This window comes from Tamandua tetradactyla, chromosome 2, assembly GCF_023851605.1.
Source record: "Tamandua tetradactyla isolate mTamTet1 chromosome 2, mTamTet1.pri, whole genome shotgun sequence".
NCBI classification, from domain to species: Eukaryota; Metazoa; Chordata; class Mammalia; order Pilosa; family Myrmecophagidae; genus Tamandua; species Tamandua tetradactyla.
This window is the reverse complement of record NC_135328.1, coordinates 43062311-43089222: the sequence shown is the minus strand read 5'-3', so window position 1 is coordinate 43089222 and position 26912 is coordinate 43062311. Positions and strand designations below refer to the sequence as shown.

At 46.6% G+C, this 26912-nt stretch overlaps 1 protein-coding gene across 5 annotated transcripts in view; it reads right to left on the bottom strand.

The window, feature by feature from the left end:
- The window catches only part of WHRN (whirlin), a 94382-nt gene extending 67722 nt beyond the window's left edge, over positions 1 to 26660 (bottom strand). For all 5 annotated transcript variants that reach the window (XM_077143870.1, XM_077143874.1, XM_077143880.1 and 2 more), the window contains exon 1: positions 25350 to 26660. In XM_077143870.1, the coding sequence (XP_076999985.1) occupies positions 25350 to 25970 (621 nt within the window). In that variant the 5' untranslated portion in view covers positions 25971 to 26660. The remainder of the gene's footprint in view (positions 1 to 25349) is intronic.
- Positions 26661 to 26912: the final 252 nt, after the last annotated feature.

Sequence of the window (26912 nt, the reverse complement as noted above, 5' to 3'; positions counted from 1 at the left end):
CTCGTGTGGTCATACCTCGCTGGACGAATGAGGGGCGTCCTGCGCGACTCTGCAAGGAGAGTGCCCTGGAAGCCGGCACCTGCTTTCCTCCGGGCTTCCCTGCAGGCACCTTTTCCCTTTGCTGGTTTTGCTTTGTATCCTTTCACCGTAATAACTCTTAGCTGTGAGTACGACTAGATGTTGAGTCCTGGGAGTTCGTCCAAAAAATCACTGACTCGTGTGGGTGGTCTTGGGGATGCCGACACAATACCAGACCAGAGGGTGAAGATATAAAGATGTTGACATAACACCAGCTTAACATTTAAAAAGGGCCTGTAGGAGCCAGGTGCTCTGCTCTGCACCTCTGATGTACTAGTTCATGGAACCCAATTCCGTGGGGAAGAGATCCTATTATTCAGATGAAGAAGCTGGGAGGAAATCACCTGCCCACGTGCAAGTCAGCAGTTCCTTTCCCTTAAGGATGAATGTCAAGTGTAGATGCGACCTTTATTCTACATTTTCCGTCTTGGGGATGGAACAAGCACAAGGAGCAGTTAAGCCTGAGCTCCATGCCTGGAGGAAAGGTGGGGGGTAAACTGAGATCTGCCATATTACTTTCTCCTGATGCACCTGTAGCTGAAAGACAGGCGTGCCTTCCAGAAAACAGGCGCCTTTAGCACCAGAATAAACAGACATGCCCAGAACTGGGGGCTGCTGGAATAAGTGATGGTATCTGCACATACTAAAATTTTTACGCTGCTGCTAAAAATCATATTTACAAAGAGTTTGCAATGCCATGGAAACACAGATCTATTTGAATGTTAAGTGGGGGCAAAAAGGATATAAATCATGTCTACAGCATGGTTTCAGTTATGTTAAGAGGAAATCACACAGGAAATAAAAAAAAACTGAGAAGTAATATGCCAAGATGCCAGCAGTGCTTCCCCCTGGCTGGTAGGATTACAGCTGATTATTATTTGGCTCTTCCTATTTCTCTATATTTTCCAAATGTTCCACAGTGAGGGTATATGGATTTCATTACCAAAGAAAAAGTAATATTCTTTAAAAGTGGAGGGGGAGGTGCACCTAGCTCTCTGGCTACTCCGAATCACCACACACTTGCTTCCCCTGACCTCCCCTGACCTCAACGGGCAAAGCGGACCAAGGGCTGAGCTTCCCAAGACAGCAGGTTCCCCGGCTGGGCCCAAGTGAGGAGGTGGCCTCGCCACGGGTCCAGACGCCCTGACATCTGCACACTACACAGAAGGAAGAGGTGGGCCGGGAGGTGCCTGGACCTTAATTCCACCGCCAAACGCCAGTCCCCAGGGGAGGGATACGAAGAGGACAGCCACTCTCCAAAATTCCGGTTTTAAAAAAGGTTTTTGTTAAGTTGAGCAGGGAAAGACTTAGGGTGTCTTTTAGCACTCCCTGGAGCTCCCCTGACAGAACAGTGGGGAAAATGAAATCTCTGTTAAGTCCGGAAGACAAGATGAAGGCAGCCTGGAACCAAGGGGCTTTTACTGAGCAAAGTGGAAAGCGGGTCCCAGGGGCAGGGGAGCCCCCATGGCCAGGCCCTCCGCAATGTCTTCCTGCTCACTGTTCCCTCCTCGGTGACCACAGAGCTCACCACCCCGGGCACTGTGCCAGGCTGCCCACCTGCTTCTCGGCTCTCTCATTTGACAGCCCCTGAGCTCCTGTGGGGCAGAGCTCCCCACTATTCGTTCAACCAAGATGTACCGAGGACCTATGAGGTGCCAGGCCTGGAGAGGGCAAAGAGGGCATGTCCTCGTGATGCTTGCAGCCTGGAGAGAGTCAAGGATTTGCCTGGCGCATAGCAGGTCCTCAGAAAAGACAGGCAGACCTGATTGGGCGAGGAAATAAATACTGTCCCCAAAGAATAAACATCCACAGGCATCGTCCCTGCAGCCACCTCACACAACTGATCTGGAAGGCTCCATGAAAGTTGGGAGCAGAGGAATGAAAGCGGAAAGAACATAGGTTTTGGAATCAGGCAGAACTGGATTTCAGCCACACTCCTGCCACTTATTAGCTAAGTGTCCTTGAGCCACTTGCTTCTCCTCTCAGAGCAGCAGGCATGCAACGGGTAAATGGATGGTATGAAACAGAAGAGACCGCATGAGGCACAAAGCCCAGGGCCTCTGCACATAGTAGGTGCTCAACAAACAGCAGCACCCACTCCCGCCACTGCATCCCCGGAACGTCTGCCTCAAGAAGGGAAACCACAGTGCAGAAAGTCATTGTCCAAACAATTGCAGAAGGGGGGGGGGTGAGAGAATAAAAAAGTACACAGAACATCATTTATATTCTTTATTGCCAACAAGAGTAGAATTCTCTCGGCCAGTTCTGTAAATAGCAAGCAGCAACCTTGAGAACCGGCAAGAGGTCAATGCCTTTGATGAGAATACCACAGAGAGCGAGTGCTGGGGAGGCCTGGGCGGTCACTGAGTCTCCTACACACCACTGCCCCCAACCTTTTATAGATTGGGAGCTGGAAACCAGAGATGGGAAGGATAGATATGTAACAGGCACAAGAGACACAGCCCAGGACATAGAAGGCCGGCCCTGGGCAAGCCCCTCCCCCTTTCTGTAGCTCAGTTTCCTCATCACAAGGGTGTGGGGACCAGAAAATCTGACAACCTTTCAAAGCAAGGTTAGAACATTCTAGAACCTCTGACGTTGGTGCTGCTCTGGGAGGAAAATGTGAGCTTTCAGTGGGTTTGGGAGGACAAGAACATCCTCTGTTGCCTCCTTTTTGTTATTTTTCTGGCAAAACCGAAGAAAACAAGATTTTAAGACAGCACTTCCAACATCTAAGCAGCCTCTCAAAGCATAGTCCGGGTGCAGGGACCATCGGAATTCTGCAGGAACGGCTCCATCCCTGCTCTTTCATTTAACTAGAAAAGAGAAAGGGATGGTCTAATAAGTCTGCATTATTTTTTCTAAATATAAAAAATACAATATTATTATATTTGAAAGGGTAGCATTAGGCAGAGGAGTTAATAACTCAAGAAATCTGACTGCTTACTTCTCCCCCCGCCATAACCAGGCCACCAGATGCAGACTCTCACTCAGCACTGCTACCTTGACCTCTGAGACTCGGGCCATCTGGGGTCACCAGAAAGAACTAGAAAGAGTTCTGGTGTCTGAGAAGAGATCACTGGCTTGCTGGGTGGCCTCCCCCCTTGCTGGGCCTCAGTTTTGCCATCAGGCACTGTGCAGTTTGGACTCTCTGACTGTCAAGGTCCCGCCCCAAGTTAAACTTTTCGTCTCTCTGGTTTTCAGCTGCATTTATAAGGAAAGGTCGTATTTACTCGCACGTGTTCATGGGTCACACAGTGGAGACATCAGGAGCTCTGGGACACGTAGGCGTAGTCTCCAGGCAGATCAGAGGCCTGGGCCCACCAGGGGCCCGATGTCTGGGTCTGGGAAACCATCCTCAGTTTCCCCTACTCAAGGAGCAAGTGCTCTGGATTGTCCTGGGGTGGTTTTCAGGTCCTTAAACCTGTGGGCTCTGAGGTTTCTTATCAGTGGGGAGATGCCAAGAGGGTTTAAGAAAAACTCCAGAAAGGCAGATGGAGCGTCTCAGAAGTGGTGCAATACACACCCCAACCTGGCTCCTTTTGTGGGCAGCAGGAGATCGTCACAGAGACCCAAGAGCCGGGTGTCCCTGCCCTTTACAGACAGCTACCTGCAGTGTTAAGTCACATCCAACATCCAGGTTAAGGCAACTGTGCCTCTTGGTGACTTTCCATCAACCACACCCCTCTCCTACATGATAACCCTGCAGAATCAATCAGTCTCCTGAATCAATTGCTTTTTAGCTGTGCCACCTGCCATAAGTTACTAAACCTCTCTGTTCTGTTCTCCCTCCTGCAAAACGAAGACGGTAATTTCACTCTCTCTTTAGTTAGAGGAGCCCTCACGGCACAGAGCTTTTCACTTAAGAATTCAATGGACTATGACTAAAAAGAAAAAAGGCAACATTTAGGAAGGATGGACATCAGAACACTAGGCTCCCAGGCTTGCTACCACATGTTTATTGATGGAACTTCACCAAGGGGCTCGTCTATATTCTGCCAAGTCAGATCATATAGAAACCTCAATCCGACCCAGCAGATGGCATGGCTCAGACTATTCAGGCAGAAAGCTATGATTATGTAAATGTAAATTATATGTGATGTTTTCAACCTTAATAACTTGCTACTTGGATTAATGCTCTCAGGAGTCAGATTTGTCTCACTCAGCTCTTTGGAGCAGACTCCAAAACCCCCAAATCACAGACCAGGCTGGCACAATTCTCTGCTTAGCAGGGGCCTTTGAAATCATCGTGAGAGGGCCACGGTGCAAGGCAATGTGTGTTAACTCAGCACACACTCGCACGCTCCGTGTTCAAACTGCTGCACCAAAGTGGAGGCATGGGACGACCACAAGCTCACAAGGTCACCAGACTATGGTCAGGGGGCGCGGGGACAAAAGAAGTGTTCTGGAAAAGTCCCAGGTAAGGATGTGTAATGGTGTGAAATAGGGGGAGGCTGGTGAGTCATCCAGGCTTATTTCAGGGTACAGACCTTGAGGGCTGAGATTTTCTCTTCTTGGGAACAGAGATATGCAATCTCAGGGAGGAGAGCTGGCCAAAGGCCCAGGTGAGTGAGCTGCAGCCCTAGGGAAAGAGGAAAAGAAGCTGCGCCCTGCTCTTCCTGACCCCACTTTGCCTAGCTGGGGCTTTGTATTCAGACAAAATGGACCCCCAACTTGGCTTGGCTGTTGACTTGCTGCGTGACACAGAGCAAATTACCTTCCAATGCCTGCTTCTGCATTTAGTATGCAACGTTAAAATAAGGTAAGGATTAAAATAAGGTAAACTGCCCCCACTCTCTCTCTCTATATATATATATTTACCTGGCACAGGGAGATACTAAGTCTGCCAGCTCCTTTTCTGCAAAACAAGCTATAAAAATTCTCTAACCTGTAATCTTCACAGACACAAAAACAAGGAACCCTAGTCAGTACCACCTCCCCCATCTTTCTCCTCTTCAGAAATGTCCTTTCCTTTAATCCACAACTTTTTATATCTATCTTGCTGTGCTGGTTTGAAAGGATGTATGTACCCTAGAAAAGCCATGTTTTAATCAAAATCACATTTCATAAAGGCAGAATAATCCCTATTAAACTGTAATCAGATCATCTCTCTGGAGATGTGATTTAATCAAGAGTGGCTGTTAAACTGGATTACGTGACGACATGTCTCCACCCATTTGGGTGGGTCTTGATTAGTTTCTGAAGTCCTATAAAAGAGGAAATATTTTGGAGAATGGGAGAGATTCAGAGAGAGCAGAGAAAAACGACATAGCCATGAGAAGCAGAGAGTCAGCAGCCAGCAACCTTTGGAGATGAAGAAGGAAAACGCCTCCCGGGGAGCTTCATAAAACAGGAAGCCAGGAGAGACAGTTAGCAGATGATGCTTGTGTTCGCCATGTGCCCTTCCAGCCAAGAGAGAAACCGTGACTGTGTTCACCATGCACCTTCTCACTTAAGAGAGAAACCCTGAACTTCATCGGCCTTCTTGAACCAAGGTATCTTTCCCTGGATGCCTTTGATTGGACATTTCTATAGACTTGTTCTAACTGGGACATTTTCTTGGCCTTAGAACTCTACACTAGCAAGTTATTAAATTTCCCTCTTAAAAAGCCATTTCATTTCTGGTATATTGCATTCTGGCAGCTAGCAAACTAGAATACCTGCCCTCTCCATTCAGCTTCTGACCCACCACCTCCAGGAAGCCTCCCTAGATTGTGAGTGATGCCTTCCTTCCAGAAGCACCTGGCACATATATGTATATTTTGTTGCCATCTGTATGACAGGCTTGTGTGTCACAAATGCATATCTTGTGCCTAAGACTTCAAGACAAGTTCCTTGAGACCACATGTTCTGTTGTCTTTATAACCTCTCCCTGACCTTTCATTCATTCATTTACCCATGTATTCACTCATTCATTCAACAAAATATTTACTGAGCCTTCTACATGTCAGGTGGCCCCAGGAATCTGTTCAAATTTAACCACAGAAAGAACAGCCCATTAGATTTCATTGGGCAGCCTTAGGTTTCCTCCCTACACTTTCCTGCACTCATGTGAGCATACATGACATTTGAAGAGAGAAGCAGGAGAGGGAGTGGTTAGGAGCCATAGCTCTGGAGCCAGGATTGGGGATTCCAATCCCAGCTCTGCAACCTTGGGCAAGGTACTTAACCAATCTGGGCTCCAGTTTCCCACACATAAAATAGGATGATGGTGGTATTATCTCACTGGGTAGCTGTGAGGATTAAACTAGTTAATACACAGAAAGCACTTAGTGGCTGAACATAGGTAAGAGCTAAAAAAAAAAAAAGGTTCGGTATTTTACTCCAGAGAACAAAAACCTGGAGTCTCAAACCTATAGTCTATGGCATCCACTATTACATTTCAATGTCTGTCCTGCTTGATTGGTTCTGTGCATTTTATAAACATTTTGGATACAAAAATGTGGCTATCTGATTTTTCCAGAAGTTGACTCACACTGAACATTTTCTTTCCATCCGTTTTTTTCCAGCTAGAAATGTATTTTGAGGATCTTTCCTCTCCAGTACAAAGACATGACACTCATCTCTTCCTGCATCGTATATCATTCCCAAGTGAGAATTCACCACCAAAATGTTTGTCTCTTTTTTTTTTTCCAGCCCAAAATATGCTACGTTGAACGTCCTTGTCCATGCACCTTGGAGCTCTATGCACCAAATTCTCCAGTCTACAGAAAGGCAATGAAATTCCTGGGGCAGTGGCTAGTGGATGCATAACGTTTTTTGGGAAAGTGTCTCCTAGGGTACGCCTGTCCCCTGGTTGCAGTTCCTGTGATCACCTGTAGGGGGAAGCACTATGACACCTGGGCTTACAAAAGTCCTATATTTTCCTCCATCCCCACCAGGCTAGTGGATGGGGTTGCGTAGGGGCTTCCCAATAGTCTTCTCCAAAGGCAGTGCTCACTCATGTTTGCACATCCTTCCACAGGCTCTGGAAATCTCCCAGGTTAGGCAAATCTTGAATCCATTTTCCAACTTCTAGGGGCTAATCCTTGGGCCCAAAGTATCTGCAAAGCAGCCAAATTAAAAGGGTAACCTCATTGTGACTTAGGGTGGGAGCCTCCAATAGAGGGTACAGCCCATAGCGAGCCATTCCCAAACAAAACCCCACCCATTCTCAGCAATAAGACTTCAAACAAGAGACTTACTTATTGAGCCCTGGGCCTCACCTTCCCCATCTGTTAAGTGGAGAGCTAATGCCTATTACAAGGATTCACTGCAGGGACTAAATTAAAACTGATGGGATAATGAATGCAAAGCCCTTTGCACCTGTTGGCATAGCAGGTGCTTGGCAAATGGTGGTTAATATTACTCATAATGGTAAAAATACAATGACCTCCATGCATTCTTCCTATGGCAAGGATGAGGAAAGAGACCCTGGCTGGTAAAGTGCCTTGCACAAGGCCACGAAGCTGATAAGAGGCAGGGCCTGGATTTGGATCTTGGCCTCTCCGATGCCTGACCCTTCCCTTCCTCCCACTGCCTCTCATCAGGGTTCAAGGGAGTTCAGATAACACAAGGCCAACCTCTGTCTAAGCCCCACAGGATGGGCAAGGGGAGGGTCTGAAGAGATGACATGGGACTTGCAAGATGATGTGAAAAGATGACGTGTGAATAAACAAGAGTCCTTCAGGCTCTTGAACCCTAAGCCAGTGCCGGCTGCAGCCACATGGGCTGTAAGACCCTCCCCACTCAGCCTGCTCCCAGGGAGGCTGGAGACGTGGACTTCCCGCCCCAAGGGCCTATCTTAATGTCATGAGAAAGTAAAGCCCTAATTAGTACTCTGTCTTCAGAGTTCCTTCCATCCGCACCATGTATCTGTATGTCTTAATTACCTCTTGCAGAAACCACTAACTGCAACAGCTTCCCCACCTCCTCTCTTGGGCACCAAAACCAGTCTCTGCAGAGTTGAGCAGATGATCCTTTCTAAAGGCAACTGGACTCTGTCCCTTCCCTGCCTCCAAACTCCCAACGACTCCCCACTGCTTCTGATGGAAAATGCAAACCCCTTGCCATGGCCTCATCTAAGGTCTGTGCAGCTGGCCCTGACACCCACCTCCCACCCCCCACCCTCCACCCCCACCCCCACCCTGCCATAGGGCTTCCTTACAGTACCATGTGTTCCCAGATAGCTTCTACTTCAGGCCTTTGAACATGCTGTGCCTTTTCCCTGAAAGTACATATCTCAACCTACTTACAATAACAAAATAACAAGTGGTTATTTTATCTGTCTTTCTCAATAGACAGTTACTTCCCTACCTAAATGAGGCAGGGAGCTCGTTTGATTTGGTCACACATAGGTCTGTAAGTATGAACAATAGGAAGTGGTGGGTGATTGCACGTAAAACAAGAGACACTGAAGAAATGGAGGGATGCTTTCCTCTTGGAATTTACCCCCAATGAGAAATTTTACCTCTCCTGAAGTAATGATGAGTTCTCTAGTAGAATCTAAATAATCCACTTATTTCCTTCTTTTTTTTTTTTTTGCTTGGTTGCTAGGAAGCTCAGAATTCAATTTACAGATGAAATGCCATTCCTATTAAAGATAAAAATACACAGATTAAGGGGCCCCAAATAGCCAAATCACTATTGCAAAAAAGAACAAAGTTGGAGGTCCCACACTTTCCAATTTCAAATGTACTACAAAACTGTAGTAATCAAAATAATGTGGTACTGGCATAAATATAGATACACAGAGCCGTGCAATAGAATTGCAAGTTCAAAAATAAAGCCACACATTTATGGCCAAATGATTTTTGACAAGTTTGCCCAATACATTAATTGGGGAAAGAAAGATCTCTTCAACAAATGGCATTGGGAAGACTGGATATCCACATGTGATAAGAAAGAAATTTGAGCCCTACTTCAAACCATATATAAAACTTAACTCTAAGTCAATCAAGGACCTCAACCTACAAGTTACAGACATAAAATTCCTAGAAGAAAACATAGGTGGGGACCATTCCTGACCTTGATTTGGTAGTGATTTCTTAGATATGACACCCAAAGCACAAGCAACAAAAGAAACATAGATAAAATGGACTTTGTCAAAATCAAAAACTTTGAACATCAAAGGACACTATCAGGAAAATAAAAAGAGAATTTATAGATTGGGGGAAAATAATTGTGAATCATATATGTGACAAGGATTTAGTAGTCAGCATATATAAAGAATTTCTACAACTCAACAACAGAAAGACAACACAATTCAAAAATGGGCAAAGGATTTAAACAGACATTTCTCTAAAAAAACATGCAAATGGCCAATAAGCACGTGAACAGATGCTCAACATTGGTCATCAGAGAAATGCAAATCAAAACCACAGTGATATCACTTCACACACTAGGGTGTAGAAAAAAAATTAGTGTTGGTGAGGATGCAGAGAAGTGGGGACTCGTACATTCCAGCGGGCGCTGCAGAGCAGCACAGCCAGTGTGGAGATCAATTTGGTGGTTCCTCAGAAAATTGAAAATAGAATTACCATAGGACCCAGCAGTCCCATTTCTATATATACCCAAAAGAATTGAAAGCAGGAACTCGAACACATATTTGTACACCAGTGTTCATAGCAGCATTATTCACAATAGCCAAAAGATGGAGCAACCCAAGTGTCCATCGACAGATGAATGGATCATTGCACATGAACTGAGAGGCACTGAAGAAATGCAGTGATGCTTTCCTCTTGGATTGGATAAACAAAATATGGTATATATGCACAACGGAATGTTAGTCAGCTGTAAAAAGGAATGACGTTCAGGTGCATGCTACAACATGGATGAACCCTGAAGACATCAAGTTGAGTGAAATAAGCCAGACACAGGAAGGCAAATACTGTTTGATCTCACTTATATGAAATACCTAGAAGAAGCAAATGTCACAGAGATAGATTGTGAGTTACAGGTTGACAGGGGCAGGGGAGGGGTACAGGATGGGAAGAGTTATGGCTTAATGGGAGAGAGTTTCTGTTTGAAGTGATGAAAAAGGAGGGGTTATGGATGTAACTAATAATAATGAATTGTACACTTGGAAGTCGTTAAAATCAGGTATTTTGTGCTCTCCATTAGTTATTACAATAAAAAGTTTTTGAAAAAATAAGAACAGAGATAAAAATACTCATACACACACAGCTTGCATTACGGTTTCTGATCTCTGTCTTTTTAAGCAATGTGCTTTATAGATTGAGTCACATGATTATTTTTCAAGTAAGCTAGAGATATTAATTTTAAATGCATTAGCATTTAAGTAACTGCGGTAAACCTGTCACGTAGTAGGCGCTCAATAAAACATTTGAAATATTAATTGTAAATGCATTAGCATTTTAAGTTAAATGTGATAAACCTGTCACGTAGTAGGTGCTCAATAAAACATCTGGAACTATTAATTGTAAATGCATTAGCATTTTAAGTTAAATGTGATAAACCTGTCACGTAGTAGGTGCTCAATTTGCCAAATGGATAAATGAGGGCTGAGGTCAGTACATCTCTAGGATCAGGCACCTTCTACATGCAGCTGGAGACAGAGATATCTTTCACAGATGCTTGGGCAATAACTCTGCTTTCTCTCTCTACCTCTCTGTCCCAATGCTCCGTTAAAGCCTTGCTGCTGCCGAGTTTGGTCTAAGAACACATTGTCTGAAAACATTCCCTTAAACAAAAGTTCAAGCACTGTTAGTCTAGCTTCTTCAGGAATGATGATGTAAGCGGGTGATGGTATGGTTAAGAAGTCACCATTTCTCAAAAGAAAACATGGCTTCACCACAGCATCCCGACATCACTGTGCCCATCTGGGAGCCAGGGCAAAACCGTGCCACAACTCGGCCCATCAGCTCCTCTCTGTGCGACCACCTCACCTCTGAGTTGCGGCATCCTGGGCTGAATTGCCTGGACTGCACAACAAACATGTACGACGCAAAGAGGAAAGGAGGCAGGTGATTAAACCACGGAGAAAATGTGACTTCACAAAGGCCAGAAGAGATGGCTGAGAAATGGATGATGACTAGTTAGCAGGTTGGAAATACTGGTATCTTTCTTTCCCTTTTTTTGGTCTCTTTAATGGCTGTTTAAATCTGCATTTAATTGGGGGTTTACAAAGCAGATTCTTTAAAAAAATCAACTGCCCACTCTCCACCCCTTTTCTTTATGAAATTGACCTTCTCCAAAGGCTTGGTGGGAAGATGAAGAAGGAACCTTCACTTCAGCACTGGGAACCTGGGATGCCAGAGGCTGGGAGAGGGACCTGAACCTTTGAAAGCCCCTACTGTCTATTCTCTTAGCTCCTAAATGTCTTTGAGAGCTCAGGCTGTGCGAAGAGGAAAAACAGTAATGATCAAAGACAGGGAAAAACTGTTGATCTTGGGGATAATGCTAAAAGAAATCTGCAAGAAAATGAAATGTGACTGTCCCTTTGCAAAACAACTCAAAATGAGGACAGAGCGGATTCCAGCAAGATATTGATTGTTCTTTAATGCAATTCTTCAATGATCCAACAAGCCTGGCTTTTAGTCTCTTGCAATTTAAGTAAATTGCCTGAAATGTTCTTTTAAATTTTCTCTCTCTATTCTTTTCTTTAAGCAATAATTAAATGAGATTCTGGGCATCATAAATATAATCACTGAGATAAGCCTCCATGGATTTGTGATGGGGTGTCCTGGCGTCTAGGATTGATGTCGAGTGGACATACACCCATCAGAAGAACCTGTTTATATCTCTTTATTTTCTCAGTCCAGGAGTGGATACATTGATGGGGTTCATTCTCCTCCCAGTGTCTTTACATCTTTATCCCTATCACTTTCTGCACATTCTCAGTTGATGCAGGTGATGGGCTTCCAATTTAACTTAATCTTAGCCTTTAAAAAATCTGAACTCAGGTGGGCCATGGTGGCTCAGCAGGCAGAGTTCTCGCCTGCCATGCCAGAGACTGGGTTCAATTCCTGGTGCCTGCCCATGCAAAAAAAAAAAATTTGAATTTAAGGTGGATTAATGAACCATCTTCAAAAACCTACTCAGCGGACGTCATAAAGAAAAAGATTTTGATGACAAAGAAATGTAAAGTTCTTGTAATTAAATGGGCAAAGGACACCAATGAACAAATTGCACACCCAAAATACATATACATACACAATAAGCATGCAAAGGGGGTCAACTTCACTATTGAAATTATGCAAGTTAAAATACTTTTTTGTCTATCAGACTGGCAAAGATGGAAAAGAAACATAATATCCAGTGTTGAAGAGGCTAGAGAAAAATGAGGGATCTTATAACCGCTAATGCTGGTCCGAGGGACTGTAAGAAACAAACTCCCTCTGAGGAGCAATTTGGCAACAGTTATCAAAAGCCTCAAAAATATGTCTATCCTCTGAGCCAATGCCAGCTGCAGAAAGAGAGCCCAAGGGATTATTAGACACATGCTTAAAGATTAATGTGCAAGGATGTTTCAAGCAGCAATATGGATAATACATCAAAAAATCATTGTCCAACAAGAAAAAAAGAAATAAATCATGTATCTCTTTACTATGACACATTATGCAGTCATTACAAATCATATTTTAGAAACATCCATCAAGGTGGGAAAACAGTCACGTTAAGTTTGGTGAAAGAAGCAGGCTAGACAACTATGTGTGGTAGAGAATCACTAATACATATTTACACGCAGATGCACTGGGTACCAGAAAGACAGGCATCAAATTGTCAAAAGGTAGGCATAATTTTTCTGTCAACTTCTTTAAGAAAATAAATAATTAGAAAAGTAAAATAACAGCAAGAAATTGTCAATAGGGATTATTTCAGGTAGGATGGGGATATCATCAGTCATATTTGTTTTGTTTTGTTTACCTTTGTGCTTTTCTGGGCTCTCCAAGTTTTCTAAATTGAGTTCATATGGCATAGGGTAGGTCATATAAATGTATGTATGTGTATGTGCGTGTGTGTGTGTGTGTGTGTGTGTGTGTATAATATTAAGAGCCTCAGCAGACTCCTCTACCTTCCATGTTTCCTATGAGCCAACCACAATGTCCCTTTAATTTGTCCAGTGGGTGACAGGCTGATGACTAGCAGTCTTTTTACAAGAGGCCGAGGACAGCATCTCCTCCTCCACAAAGTTTACTCTTCCCGCCCCCAGCAAAGCCAGCTTAGAGAGATGCGGGGACTCAACCATTCAGTGAGATGATTTCACAAGCTACCAGTTTATCCTAATGGGGGTTGAGTTGAGGTCACAGGGATCTATTAGGGAATTTCCACAGACACTGTACACGATGAAAACCTGGGAAAGGCTAGGGGATGGCCAAAGAGATAAAAGAGCAATAAGTGAATAAGTGAAAAAAAAGGAAAAAAGGAAAAAAGTGTTCAGCTTCTGTCAATCTTTGCCTGGAAAGGAGCAGAGCAGCTGTGGCCCGGGTTTTCTGATCAAGTGGCTACAAAGTCATTTCCAGAAGGGAAAACAATCAGGGAGAAATGGATCTTTAGAGACTCCCTGCTTTTGCCGGGTACCAAACTGGGCTGGACACTCGGCTTTCCAGGAGAAGCCATCGAGAGCTGAGGCAAAGAGCATAAGCTTTAGAGGGAGAAGACCTGGGTTCAAATCTCATTTCACCACCCCTCCGTCTGCGAACAAGGATGGCTACTTCCTCTTCCCAATTTTCAGTTTCTTCCCCCTCAGGGCTAGGGCAGGGGTGCAGGGTGGGGGTGCGTGGGGAGCCCTAAGCAGAACTCCAGCAGTGCAAAGATCCCCAAAGGTGGTACTATGCACTGGTGGGCAAAGCAGTAGAAGCCAGCAGCGTCCTATGTCTTATCCATTTTATACCTTTGACAGTGCCAGGAGGAGCTTTGTCCAGCAGGTCAGCTGACCTCAACACAGTGGTCTAAACATAGTGGATAACCACTAAATGCTCAAATTAATAGATGCGGCAGGTGCTTTAATACATTATCTTTATGGCCACTGGTATCCCCATTTAGAGACGAGGAGCTGGAACACTGCTGTTTTATTAGTGTCCTCATCACAATTTTATTGAGGAGAGATTTGGGACTCAGGGAGGCTAAGAAACTTGTGCAAGGTCATCCAGCTATGAAGTGGCAGAACTGGAATTCAAACTCAAGAGGTCCAGCTGCAGAGTCGAGGCTCTAGCCTCATGAGATGACACCTCTCTCTGTGATGGAATTAAGGATACAGTCTCTGAGTCAACAGAACCTGGGTTTAAATCCTGGATCTACCAGTTTCCAGCTTTGTGACAAAAGACAAGTAATAAACTCTGCAATTCTGCAAAATAAAGTGATAAAGGCGGCACCTACTTCAAACCTCGTAGGGTTCTTGTGAGGTTTAAATGGATTCACATGCACAAATCAAATAGCACTGTGCCAGGTACATAGTAAGACCTGAGTACAAAAGCTACCATTATTCAATTAAATAAATGAGTAAAACAAATCAAAACAAATGGAAACGCTAGGCATATACTATCTGTACCATGGCAGAAGTGAGTCTCATGCTAAGGGGTGTTGGAAGGAGGAAGTTGGAAGGAGGAAGAAGAGGCCTCCCACAGATGGGGGCAGCGGCGGAGTTGGGGTGGGCAGTTCTGTTGGCAGGAGACATTAAGGCTGGGTCTTAAAGGGGCTCTAGAGAGAAACAACGTCCTATTTCCTAGGAGGGGGTGTTGCTTGCTTGGCCCAGGGTGGGCCCATTTGGGGTACAGCTGGAGAGGAGAGGACTACCCATAGGCAAAAGGGATCAGATTGTGGCAGCAAACCCCAGGCTGAGGAGCTCGGTGTCTGCCCACAGGCCCCTGGCTTCAGTGCAGGGTTGAAGGCAGGTGAGGTACAGTCACACACACATTTGGAAGGTCTGCCCTGCCTCCAGCGTGGGAACGGACTGTGGCAGATGGGCGAGTCGTGGGCTGGGATGGGTGGGGGCTGGGACGTGCTGGGGAATGTCCCTGATTTGAGGGTGAGAGGCAAAAGGTGCCTGCAAGAGGTTTGGAGACCAGCCAGGACTTCCAGAGCAAATACTGGTGAAAAGCTGAAAATGACATCAAAAGTAAATAAATAAAATAAAGGCACAGATCCTGTTTGGAGAGAGCAAGGGCTAGAAAAGGGTAAAGATGCAGACATTTGGGGAAAGACAGGAAGGAATTTGAAGGAGATAGGAACTTCCTGGCCTCTGCGGTTGACTTAAGGTCTCAAGATTGGATGGGGTCTGGGAGGAGGAGGAGAAAGAGGCTTCAAGAGAATTGGGGAACAATCTTGGGGTTTGTTCATATGAAACTTAACCCCACAAAGGATAGGTCAAGCTTACTTAAAATTAGGCCTAAGAGTCACCCCCAAGAGAACCTCTTTAGTTGCTCAGATGTGGCCTCTCTCTCCAGCCAACACGACAAGCAAACTCACTGCCCTCCCCCTCTCTACGTGGGACATGACTCCCAGGGGTGTGGACCTTCCTGGCAATATGGGACAGAAATCCTAGAATGAGCTGGGACTCAGCACTAAGGGATTGAGAAAACCTTCTCTACTGAAAGGGGGAAGAGAGAAATGAGACAAAATAGTGTCAACGGCTGAGAGATTTCAAACAGAGTCAAGAGGTTATCCTGGAGGTTATTCTTGTGCATAATATAGATATCACCTTTTTAGTTAAGGCGTTAACACAGAGGCTGGAGGGAACTGCCTGAGAATGTAAAGCTGTGTTCCAGTAACCATGTTTCTTGAAGCTGATTGTATAATGATATAGTTTTCACAATGTGACTGTGTGATTGTGAAAACCTGTTTCTGATGCTCTTTTTATCTACCTTGTCAACAGACAAGTAAACATATGGATTAAAATAAATAAATAATAGGGAGAACAAATGTTAAAATAAATTTGGTAGATTGAAATGCTAGTGATCAATGAAGGGAGGGGTAAGGGGTATGGTATGTATGAATTTTTTTCTGTTTTCTTTTTCTGAATTGATGCAAATGTTCTAAGAAATGATTATGATGATGAATATACAACTATGTGATAAAAAAGAACGTTCATATGTTTATCGGTTTTATTAATAAAAATAAAAAATAAAATATTTGAGGTGGGCTTCTAGATGAAACAAAATTTCCTGTGAGTTGGTGATTGCTAGAGTTCGATGATGAATGTTCATTAAAAGTTTGTAGAAAGTAAACTTTCCCAGAATGTAGAAAGTAAAAAGAAAAATAATAACATCTTTGAGCAACAAAAAAACAAAAAAAGAGAACTGGGGGGGAATCTGGGAAAGGTTTGGGTCCCCTGAGGAGAAAGAAGAGTGGCAGCAGGAGACATGAATAAAAGGATAAAGGTCACACTGAGTCCAGATACACCAGAGGACACTATACCCTCCATTCCAGGGACCAGAGGATGGAAAGGACAGGAGGAAAATCCTGCCCCAGGAACTTCTAAAAACTTCCCTACCTACATGGGCCATTGATCTCTCAAAGCTAGACCATTTGCTTTGCTTTTCTTAATCGAAACCTCTCAATGAGGCCTAGCATACCATTTCAGATGTGGTTCAAACGAATGACAAGGTTTTTTCAAGGTGCAGAGGCCCATGTTTTCACTTTCACCTGCATTAATTGCCTTAATGGGCTCTGGAAGCCACCAGTTCCTCCCACTCCTCCTCAGTGCCCCAGGGAGGCCACCAGGGAGGGATGCTGGGGAGCACGGCTGGGGTGCTGCCACCATCCCTTCTGGGCCTCTGGCTCAGGCACCCGTCTGTCTGCCTCGTCACATTTCTAAGGCCTTGCAAAATGAGAAAGGAGAATTGGGGACACAGGATTCTACTTAACTAGTGGGCTCTATTACTGCTGAATAAAGATAATACAGAGGCCAAAATGCAGACAGTTGCAATCGCACTTCTAGAGAATTTCTGGCTACGTGGGTATGTTAGCTACATTGAACAGATGACCCTGCAATTCAAACAGCTCTGACAGATCACACAGGCCCCAAGTCTCGGTATTCTCTCTCACTGGCATTTTTTTTTTTTTTTAACTAAGCAGGCACAACAGAAGACTCTCAAAGCTGAATATAGTCAAGAACACTTTTCATCACACTGCTTGCAGCGGGACCTCCATGACCATAATTTTCAAACTTTCCAACACACGATGGTAACAGCGACCTGTTGGTAAGGGCTGGTTATGAGTAAGGCTCAGTGGTAGGGGAATCTGAGGCACAGGGAGAAAAAGGACCTGCCCAAGGTCACAGCTAGGATATGAACCCAGGTCTGTCTCTAATAGCCCTCAGGTTCACAGCTCCCTTCCTTGGATTATTCCAATATCTCAGTTGATGCACAGTTGGATCTTGCTCCAAAATAGCTAAGGATGAGGACAGAGTGGGGGGAAATCCTAGAGGAAGGTGATACTTCCCAACCATTGAGGTGGATACAACTTTTCTGGGAAGCTTGTTAATTCCCAAGCAAGCTAATGTTTGAGAATCGCTATGTCTAAGGCCTAAACATCTGGGTATTTGGATCATATATTTTAATATCATTTTACTCTATTCCTTCAAGCAGCCTGAAGCTTTAGAATCCTGTAAAGAGGGCATCTTGGGACTTATTCATGGAAGGCTGATATATTTGGTTTTCATTCAAAGTCTAGAGGATGCTGATATTACAAATGCTCAGGTAGAGAGGAAAAATAACTAAGAAACTGGCTGCCAGCTGAAGCAAAACCACAGCCAATTTAGCAGAAGGAACGCAAATTCTCAAAGGGCGAAGGAAGCAAAGGGGATGAGTCTAGAAAAGAAACAAAAATAAATCCACTTATGCATTCTCCGTAGAGACGAAAGCAGCTTTTAACCATCAGCATGATTAGCGGGGGCCCAGTCTTCACCTGAAATGTGGGGACTTCTTGAAACCTGAACAGTTTTGTTTTTTAAACTGAAAGCCTGAAGATATACGTCCTTCCAAATTGGTTCATTGATTGCTTCAGGATGCATAAATGGTACTATTTTGGGACCACAGACACAGGCTGCTGAAATAACCCACTTCTGGGAATTTAGTTTTAAAATTAAGAGCAAAGTCACAAATGCAATAACCAAATGGTATTGATAGGTGGATTTGAACTGCAGAAGATCTTAAAAGCTGGTGCCCACCCAGGCACAGGACACTTCATTTTTAAAGGGTTATTTACTATCAGCAGTAGGAGGGTTTCCCATTCACCTAGTGCTTGTTTACACACCAGTGCACACACCTGATCCCTTCATGCCCCTTGCCCCTCCGAAGCCGGTTGGAGACAGTTATGTCCTTTCACAGTTCCAGCACCTGATGTTCAGAAATGTCAAGTGATCTGCCCAGAGCCACACAGCAACTTCCAGGTGGAGTGGACACCAGAGCTGGCAGCTTTCCTCACGTTGGCCATCCAGTGCCCACTACACGGCAACACATGGGCTTCCTGCAGATGTCACACTTGGGGACCGAGAAATTGCTAGACTCACCAGTGCTGGGTTAGGAGAGGGATCATTCCATTCATTTGGCAAATAATTATTAGATGCTTACTAGGCACCAGACCCTGTCGCAGTACCAGGGATATGGGCAATTACAGATGAGATCTCAGTTCTCACCGAGCTCACTTATGGTAGGGGAGGCAGATGGTAAACCATAAAACATTGCAGTGAGAGCAAGGAGGGAAATAAAAGCAGGGTAAGGGGGCAGAGGGCTGGGGTGGAGGTGGGGGGTGACAGCAAAACAGAGGTGTGCAATGTCACAGCACTTAAAATACCTGCTGGTCTGTGGCCATGGGTGCTCCTGAGTCTGTTGTCCCCCCACCCTCACCCCTCAAGACTCCCAAGGGCAGGGGCTGTGTCCCATTAGTCTGTGATTTCCAAGGACCCACCACAAGTCTGTGGTGTGGCCAGTGCATGGACAAACACTCCTCCTGCTGGGAGGCTGGGCTGGGCCCCTTTCCCACAGAGGGTAACCCCAGGCTCCCTATCTAGTAAAATGGACTCTTTGGAGTTGATGGTTCTTATCCCTAAATGTCAGAAACAAAATGTGACATGTGCCTGCCTCCCTGCAGGGATGGGGGCTGGGGGAGATGGTGAAACCTTTCAGGAGGCTGGTGACATAACCCCGGGCTGGGGATCCGGCAGGAGGGCCACTTAGGTGCTCATTCTAATGGTGACCCTCGGCTTGCCAACTTCACCTCCTCCTCGAGCAGGACCCTTCCTCCCTGCCTTCCCTGTTAGGGGGTGAATTGCATCACTCCCCCCAAAAAAGAGATATGTTCAAGTCCTAACTGCCAGGACCTTAGAATTAACCTTATTTGGAAGTAAGGTCATTACATATGGAATTAGGTGCATTAAAATGAGGTCATACTAGAGTAGGGTAGACCCTCAATCCAGTATGTCCGGTGTCCTTACAAGAAAGAGACAGACACAGATGGACACAGAGAGAAGACGGCCAACTGACAGCAGAGGCAGACTGAGTTATGTGACACCGCCAGGTGACGTCCCCACCAGAAACCAGGAGAGAGAGGCATGGAACAGGATTCTCCCCACAGGTTTCGGAGACAGCATGACCCTGCCAGCACTTTGTCTTCGGACTTCTACCCTCCAGAACCATGAGATGATAAATGTCTGCTATTTTAAGCCACCCGGTTTGTTAACGGCAGTCCCAGGATACCAGGACACGTGGGGAGGACTAAACGGGACGGGAGGGACAGAGACCTGGCTCAGAGCAGCGGCTTGCTAAGGTCAGCCTCTCCTCTTCCAACAGTGTTCCATGAAAGCAAAGGTCAAATGCAGCCCCGCGGGCTGCCCACCACAGCTGACGCCACGAGTGAGCAGGGAAAGAATGCAGAGCTTGATTCCTGCTCTTTGCACCCTTCCCACCTGCAACGCTGAAAAATAAAATGCAAATTCGGCAGCACAGGAATCGCAAAAAAGCACCCCCACCCCGGGGCACGATTAGAGATCTGTACTGCTCAGAAGTAACATCAGATTCTTGCTTGAAGGGGGAAAAATAAGAATCACTTTGGAAAGGTTTTTATTTCAGTCTCCAACCACCTCTGGCCACCAAATGCCGTTCCTTCTAACCAGATTCTCCGGTCCTTGCTGGGGATTAGTCCAGGGTTTCCCAAGCAGTGGAGACCCAGTGCTGCCCTTGTAGGTCATAAGACAACTTGCTAGAGAGCCGCGTGGAGCCTAATCCCCCGTGGACACCTGCTTCAGTGCAAGCCCTGGGGGGGCGGGAGGGGGGCAGCAGGGATTAGGACTCTAAGGGGATGTCCCTGTGCCGTGGGCATGAACAGACAGGTGTGTCAGAGGCTGTGTGCATTTGACAGGTGTGTATAGGCTATGTGCCAGGTGGCTGGAGGCTGGAGGACATGGGAAGCAACATCACACACAAAATCCAGCTGACTGGGGGTTTAAGGACCACACGCAGCCCCATCCAAATGATGAATCTATGGCAGGTAATAAACAACACTGGGTTTGTCAGCAGAGGAAGTGATGGAAAAGCAAGACACTAGCACTGGAGTGACTCTACATCTCTTTCTCTTCCAGCTTAGAAGTCCAAAGGCAGGAATCTTCTACCCTAAAATTATTGATTCTTAAAAAAAAATGCATTCTTTCCCACTCTGCAGAATGCTTAATCTGAACAGTAAATAACCAGTGGAAAGAGATTTGGTCCTGTACAGGCATCAGAATTATCTGAAACTTTGGGCGTCAGTTTGAGCCAATAAACATATGAGCCTAAATTAAAGTAACAGACTCTCAGTATACTGCATTGCACTCTGTTTGGATGTGCAGAGATCAAAAGTTCATGCAATAAAGGGCTTAATAATAGTGAGCTTTCCAACGTGTAATTTCTGGAGGGCTCTGACAACCCAAGAACGAATCCACAGCCAGAGGAAAGTCTGTGCATACCCACAGAAACATTACACTTGGTTTCCAAATTGAAGTACAGGAATGAGACCAATGGGAGAAGCTGTGTTTCAGATACAAAGTTGGAAGAGGTAATAATTTGTAATGGCTTCAGCTAACCATGTACAATGGGGAAGTGACAAATGTGCCGTTCAGAATGCGCCAGAACAAATATAATGACATATTAGTATGGACAGATTCTTCCTGGGTTTTTATACACCGGAAGGGAGGGTATGGTAACTCCAATTAAATGAAAGGGACAGCAACTGTTTTTAACTTCTGGAATGTTTCAAATTCTAATATGTTCTTTAGATTTACCTGCGGGGATGCTGATACTGTAATGAAGCCATTTAATTTTTACTGAGCTAAAACATACACACGCCCATGCACACACACACACACACACACACACACACACACACACACACACACACACACACACCAGCAACACCTGGATACCCTGCCTTCAACTACCCACAGAATCAAGGCACTCAGAAAGCAATTGGGTAACTGGATTTGATTTTGAGCACTCCCAGCTTGGTGCTATGTGTGTCCGAATCCTATTGTTTTCTCATTTACCCTGGAATACCACCAGAATTGGTGTTCTTGGGTCGAGGAACTGCAGTCAACTTCTCGTGAGTACAGCATGCTACCCATCAATTTCCTGATTTAGTAGGAGGCTACACAAGGATGCCAAGATCCTCATCTCCCTCTCCTTAGCCAACACTCTTTACCCTGTCATAAACAAAAGCAACTTCAAAAGTACAAAAAAAGCACCAGATTAGACAAACCGAGCAAATCACAGGCTGTCTGAGCTGTAAGAGACTCTGTGGCAGCCCCTGGTCCATCTGCTCTGGGAAACAGAGAGGGACAGTGATTTGTCTAAAGTCACACAGCAAGCATGTGGCAGAGCCACAATAGAGCATCCTGGTCTGTGAACTCTTTGGCCAATTTAGCAAGCATTTTTGGCTGAAATCTTTAAAAGGCCTGCTTTTTATGTCTATGAGTTTGGCTCCTGTTCATTCAAAATAGATTTTTCCAAAATCAAACGTTTCAACATAATTGCAAATAGTAAATGTCTTACTTTATCTGGATATGTCAGTGCTGATTTAGCAAATAGGCTTCAAGAGAGGGAAGGGAGCCCTGCTAGATGTAGAAGAAAATCTTCACTGAAATGCTCGGGTAACAGGGGATGTTTGATTTGTCAAAAGAGAGAGGAAAAAAACTTTGTACATACAATCCCCTTTTAAAAAGCTGTTCACTAGGCTAATAGAAGGTGATGGTTTCGGGCTCATAAGATCTCTCTTACATAACCTGATTCCTAAAAGATTACTTTCTTTTTATTACACACACATATACACACCTACAGGCCTACACACACTATCAATCTCTTCTTTTTGGGGGAGACTCAGAGGATCTTTTCCCCTCTTTCTACTCACAGAAGGAAAATAAAGATTTTAAGGTTGATAAGACTAAGTGCAAGGTGGATACCCTGGAACAGAAAAATGATATCACGGGAAAAATTGGTGAAATTCAAATAAGATCTGAAGAATCAGTTAATAAATAGTGTGCCAACATTAATTCTTGAGTTTAGCCAAATGGTTATATGAGATGTTAGCATTACGGGAAGCTGGGTGAAGGATATGGGACTCTCTGGACTATTTCCGCAGCCCTTCTAAAAACCTAAAATCATTCTAAAATTTAAAAGTTCATTTAAAAAAATAAAGCAACTCTTCTGTTCATATCCCTACCCCCAATACATCTTTTTAAAAAGAGCCGTGTTACTTTAGATGAAGGAAGAAAACATCAGAGTTGACCTTTCCTACCAAGAGATGCAATCAGGAGCCGTGAAGAAATCAAGGCCCATTCTGGGAAGAGGAGATGGGAACCCAGCAAGCAAACACAATACAATATAATTGAGCTGGTCACCTTTACCATAAAATCCCTGACACTTTGCCCTACAGCACTGCAGCATACAAAAAAGGACTACCGGTGGAGAAATCCTGGCTAAGGGGTAGTTTGTTCCTGGTGGAGAAACAGGGTCTCTTGACCTTCAGTTAAGTGACACAGCCTTAATTTTGCAGAAATGTGCCCACAGCTCTCCAGTTGTTCTAAACTGTCTCCTAAAATATCTGCCCATTATGCAACTCCAAAGTACGGCAGCCTCAAAGGCTAAGTTCCACCTCCTCTGTTTTAAATTCCACTACCCAAAATCAGTCCCCTTTGCCCCCCTGGAGTTAATGCGACCCAAAGGAGCCTTTGCTTTGCCTGCTGTTTCAGGTTATGCATGTAATGTCAGCTGGCAGAGAGGCTAAATTGAGGCAGAAGGAGCTCATTCTGCCTTAGATGCCTCCAGAGGGAAAGAAATGACCGTCAAGGAGGAAGAGGACTAGTCAACTCATGGGGGCTCCTCCGGCCACAGGCTCCCACGCTCCCAAGGATGCACTGCTCCTCCAAACTCTTCCTTGCCAGCAAGTATTAATTTCCAAGCCTCAGAACTATGCCACAGAAGATTTTGCCACAGAAGATCTCAAGTTGCTAGAGCCACGGCGTCACAGCATAACAGCACATGGCATAGTTGAGGTAGGTTCAGACAGAAGATTCAGAGAGCAATCAACCCAATGGGGGAAGGCGATGGGAGGGGAGTGGGATACTGCTGGCAAGCTGAAATTTATAGCCAAGCAGCCAAGCAGCTTGACCCTGGTGGCATGGCTGAGTGTGGGGTATAAACTAGAGGAAGAGTCAGTATTTTAAACGTCTGGGTTATTGCTGGATCTATCAAAGTCTATCACCTTAGGATGATTAAGTTACCCAAATCATTTTAATAGCTACTAAATTGAATATAAATTTATAAATCACCATTTGGATCAAATATCGTTAGAGTATACATTTATCACCTGGGAACTCTAGATCTTTTTTAGATCTAAGGTTAATGCACTATTTTTCTTTATAAATTAGTATAATGTTAAATAAAGGGAAAAGATTGTGGAGACAGAGTACTGCTGCTTGGAAACCCACAACGAGGTTGGCCCAGTGCAATGCCAAACCATATAAACGGACCTGCTCTCTTCCAGAAGCTGCAAAAAAGTTACTGAAATTCTCAGGGGCCTCTCCAGTGGAGCAGGGAAGGATGGGAAGCAATTAGGAGAGGCCAAGGTTGGAGATAAGGTGCTGGTGTCCCAGGTGCAGCTCAGCTCCAGACCTACATGGCCACAGGTCACTGACCAGCATACCGGAAGTAGCCCGGGCCTGGGCCTCTGTTACTTGTCCTCACAGCAGCCAGCAGGCCTTTGGCTGGATTTCAAAACAAGTGCCCTGAGGAGGACCAGTGGGTAGAGGCCAGGGCGTTCGAGGGGTGTTTGCAGGGAGTGAGGGCAGCAGAGGCTAGATCACAGGCCAGCCCAAGTCCCTGGGAAGCATTTTCCCTGCAGAAGCACAGCCTATGTTGCTGTGCCTTGACCCCAAAACACTTCCCTTCTTACACTCAAGGGGGTGGAGGGTGAACACCTGCAAAGGATCCTTGAATCTACATATGGACCAAACACTGTCCATCTGTGCCTCTCTTACTCCAGTTGGTTTTCAATGGCTCTGAGCTGTGAGACTTGCAAACAACATCTTCCTTTAAACAGCATAACTAAATCCCTAGAAACTTGTTGTCAGAAGATTTTTTTTTCTCAATTAAGAGACACAAAAAGTACAACTACTCTCATGGGGGCTGGGAGATTTATTTTTTGACATTCACATGGTGCATCATTTCCAGAAAGGTTAGGGACCACTTAGCTGGTCCAGCTGCCCCATTTTCCAAGTAGAGAAGCAGAGGTTCTGAAAGGGCAAGTAACTTGTCCCAGGATACACAGTCTGGTCTACAAATAGCCCAGTGAGGCTGGATCTCCCTATCCCACCCACCCATTCAGCCCCTACCCTCTCAGCCCCTCGAGCTCAACTCCTACTACTAAGAGCTAACAAAACTTTCTTCCAAGGGGCAAAAGCCTAGAGGATAAAGAGAATAACAACCGCAGCAGCAGAGGTCACTCTGAGCACTTACTGTAGTTCAAAGCATTAGGCTTTCTCTCTGATAATATTCCACCGCACCCATCCACCCTACCCATTCAGGGCACTCTTTGTAATTCATATAATGTGCCTGAGTATTTGACGGCTGTCTGTCCCCAGCATTTGTCTTGAAATCTGATGAGGGCAGGATCTAAGTCTATTTTGCCCTTTCACTATATCCCGAGTGCCTGGCACATATTTGCTGAATAAAGCACTTTCCTGTTTCAAAGTCCAGGAAAAACGGGGTCCAGAAAAGTGATTTGCCTAAGAGCACACAGCATGGAAGCGACTGAAGGACCTGTGCTACTCTACCCCGCGATCCTCTCCCCAACCACAGACCCACCTTGACGGCCTCGGCGTGGGTCACCCGGGCCAGAGACTTGTCGTTGACGCGCAGAATCTGGTCCCCAACCCGCAACCCTTCTTTCTCGGCCAGAGAGCCCGGCTCCACCAGCGACACGTAGATGCCCACACCGTGCTCCGAGCCCCCGCGTATGCTGAAGCCCAAGCCCTCGTGCGCCTTGGCGCGCCGCAGGCTCACCAAGCGCACCTCTCCCGGCCCTGCGCCGTCGGGGCCGCCCCAGGCCGGCTGCCGGTAGGGAGCGGTGGCGGGCAGATAGAGGCCCTCGGCCGTGTATTGGTCGAAGAGCAGCTGGTCGGAGCGCGGGATGACCAGGCGCAGCATGGGCAGCAGGCGCCGCTTGACCGGGCTGTCCAGTAGCACGCGCAGGGTGCGCACCAGGTCGAAGACGTTGCGGCGCGCGTGGTACGCGTTCAGGCAGTGAGTGAACTGCTCCCGCTCAGCCTCGCTCAGCAGCGCCGTCAGCGCCTGGTGCAGCTGGCGCACGTTGGCAGACAGCAACCGCAGCCCCGAGCCCCCGCCGCCGCCGCCCGCCGCGGCCGCCGAGCCCAGCGAGCCGGTGGAGGACGAGCTCACCGACAGGCCGTCCAGCGGCGCGTTCATCTCCTAGCCGCTGCCGGGCCGGACTCCGGGCACGCGGTGGGGCAGCTGCTGCAATCGCCGGCACCGACGCGACAGCTGGATCCCCGGGAGCACGGAGTCCGCGGCTGGAAAAGGGGCGCGCGGGCACGCGGTGACAATGGCTGGATCCCGGGGGGGTCGCGGAGACGGCTGCTGGAGTCCCGGCGGGCGCGATGACAGAGGGGGTCGCAGAAACCGCGGCGGGGTCTGGGGGGCGCAGAGACGGCTACTGGACTTCGGAGGGCGCGGAGAGGGAGGCTGAAATCAGGGAGACGCCAAAACAGAGGCTGACGTCCGGGGGGGCGCGGAGACAGCAACTACATTCTGGAGGGCACGGAGACGACGGCTGGCTGTAGTATGGGGCGCAGCCAAGCCGACCGCCCCGTCACACCGTACCCCGGGCTCCCCCAGCCGGGCCACCCGATCCTCTTGGGCTGGGGGACCCCAAAGTCAGAAGTTGGGGTAGGGGGACGCTCTAGTTCCAGAGTCCAGCAGGGGTTGCAGGGCATGTCCGGGGCAGCCCCAGGATGTTGCAGCACAGGGGCTCCGCACCCCTGCGCGGACCGGGCGCAGACGGAGCAGCGAGGCCGCGAGGCTGGACTTTGCGAACTGTTGAGCCGCCCGGGCCAGTGTCTCCCGGCGAGTTGCGACGCTGCCGTCGCCGCCGCCAGCCCAGCCTTGGCCCCGCCCCCTCGCCCCTCCTCCCCGCCCCTCCTCCCCGCGGGCTCTTCAGGAAATGACGTCCCTCCTCGCGCTTGGCGGTTGCCTAGAGACGGGGTGAAACAGTCCAGACCCGGGGAAGAAAGGGGTGATAGTCGGGGTAGGGGTAGGAGGAGCTCCCGGGCTTTGGCGAGGCCCTCTCCCAACTTCTCCAGCCCGGAGGGAAGACCTGGAGGGGAAGGGACTCAAAACCTGTGTTCCTGG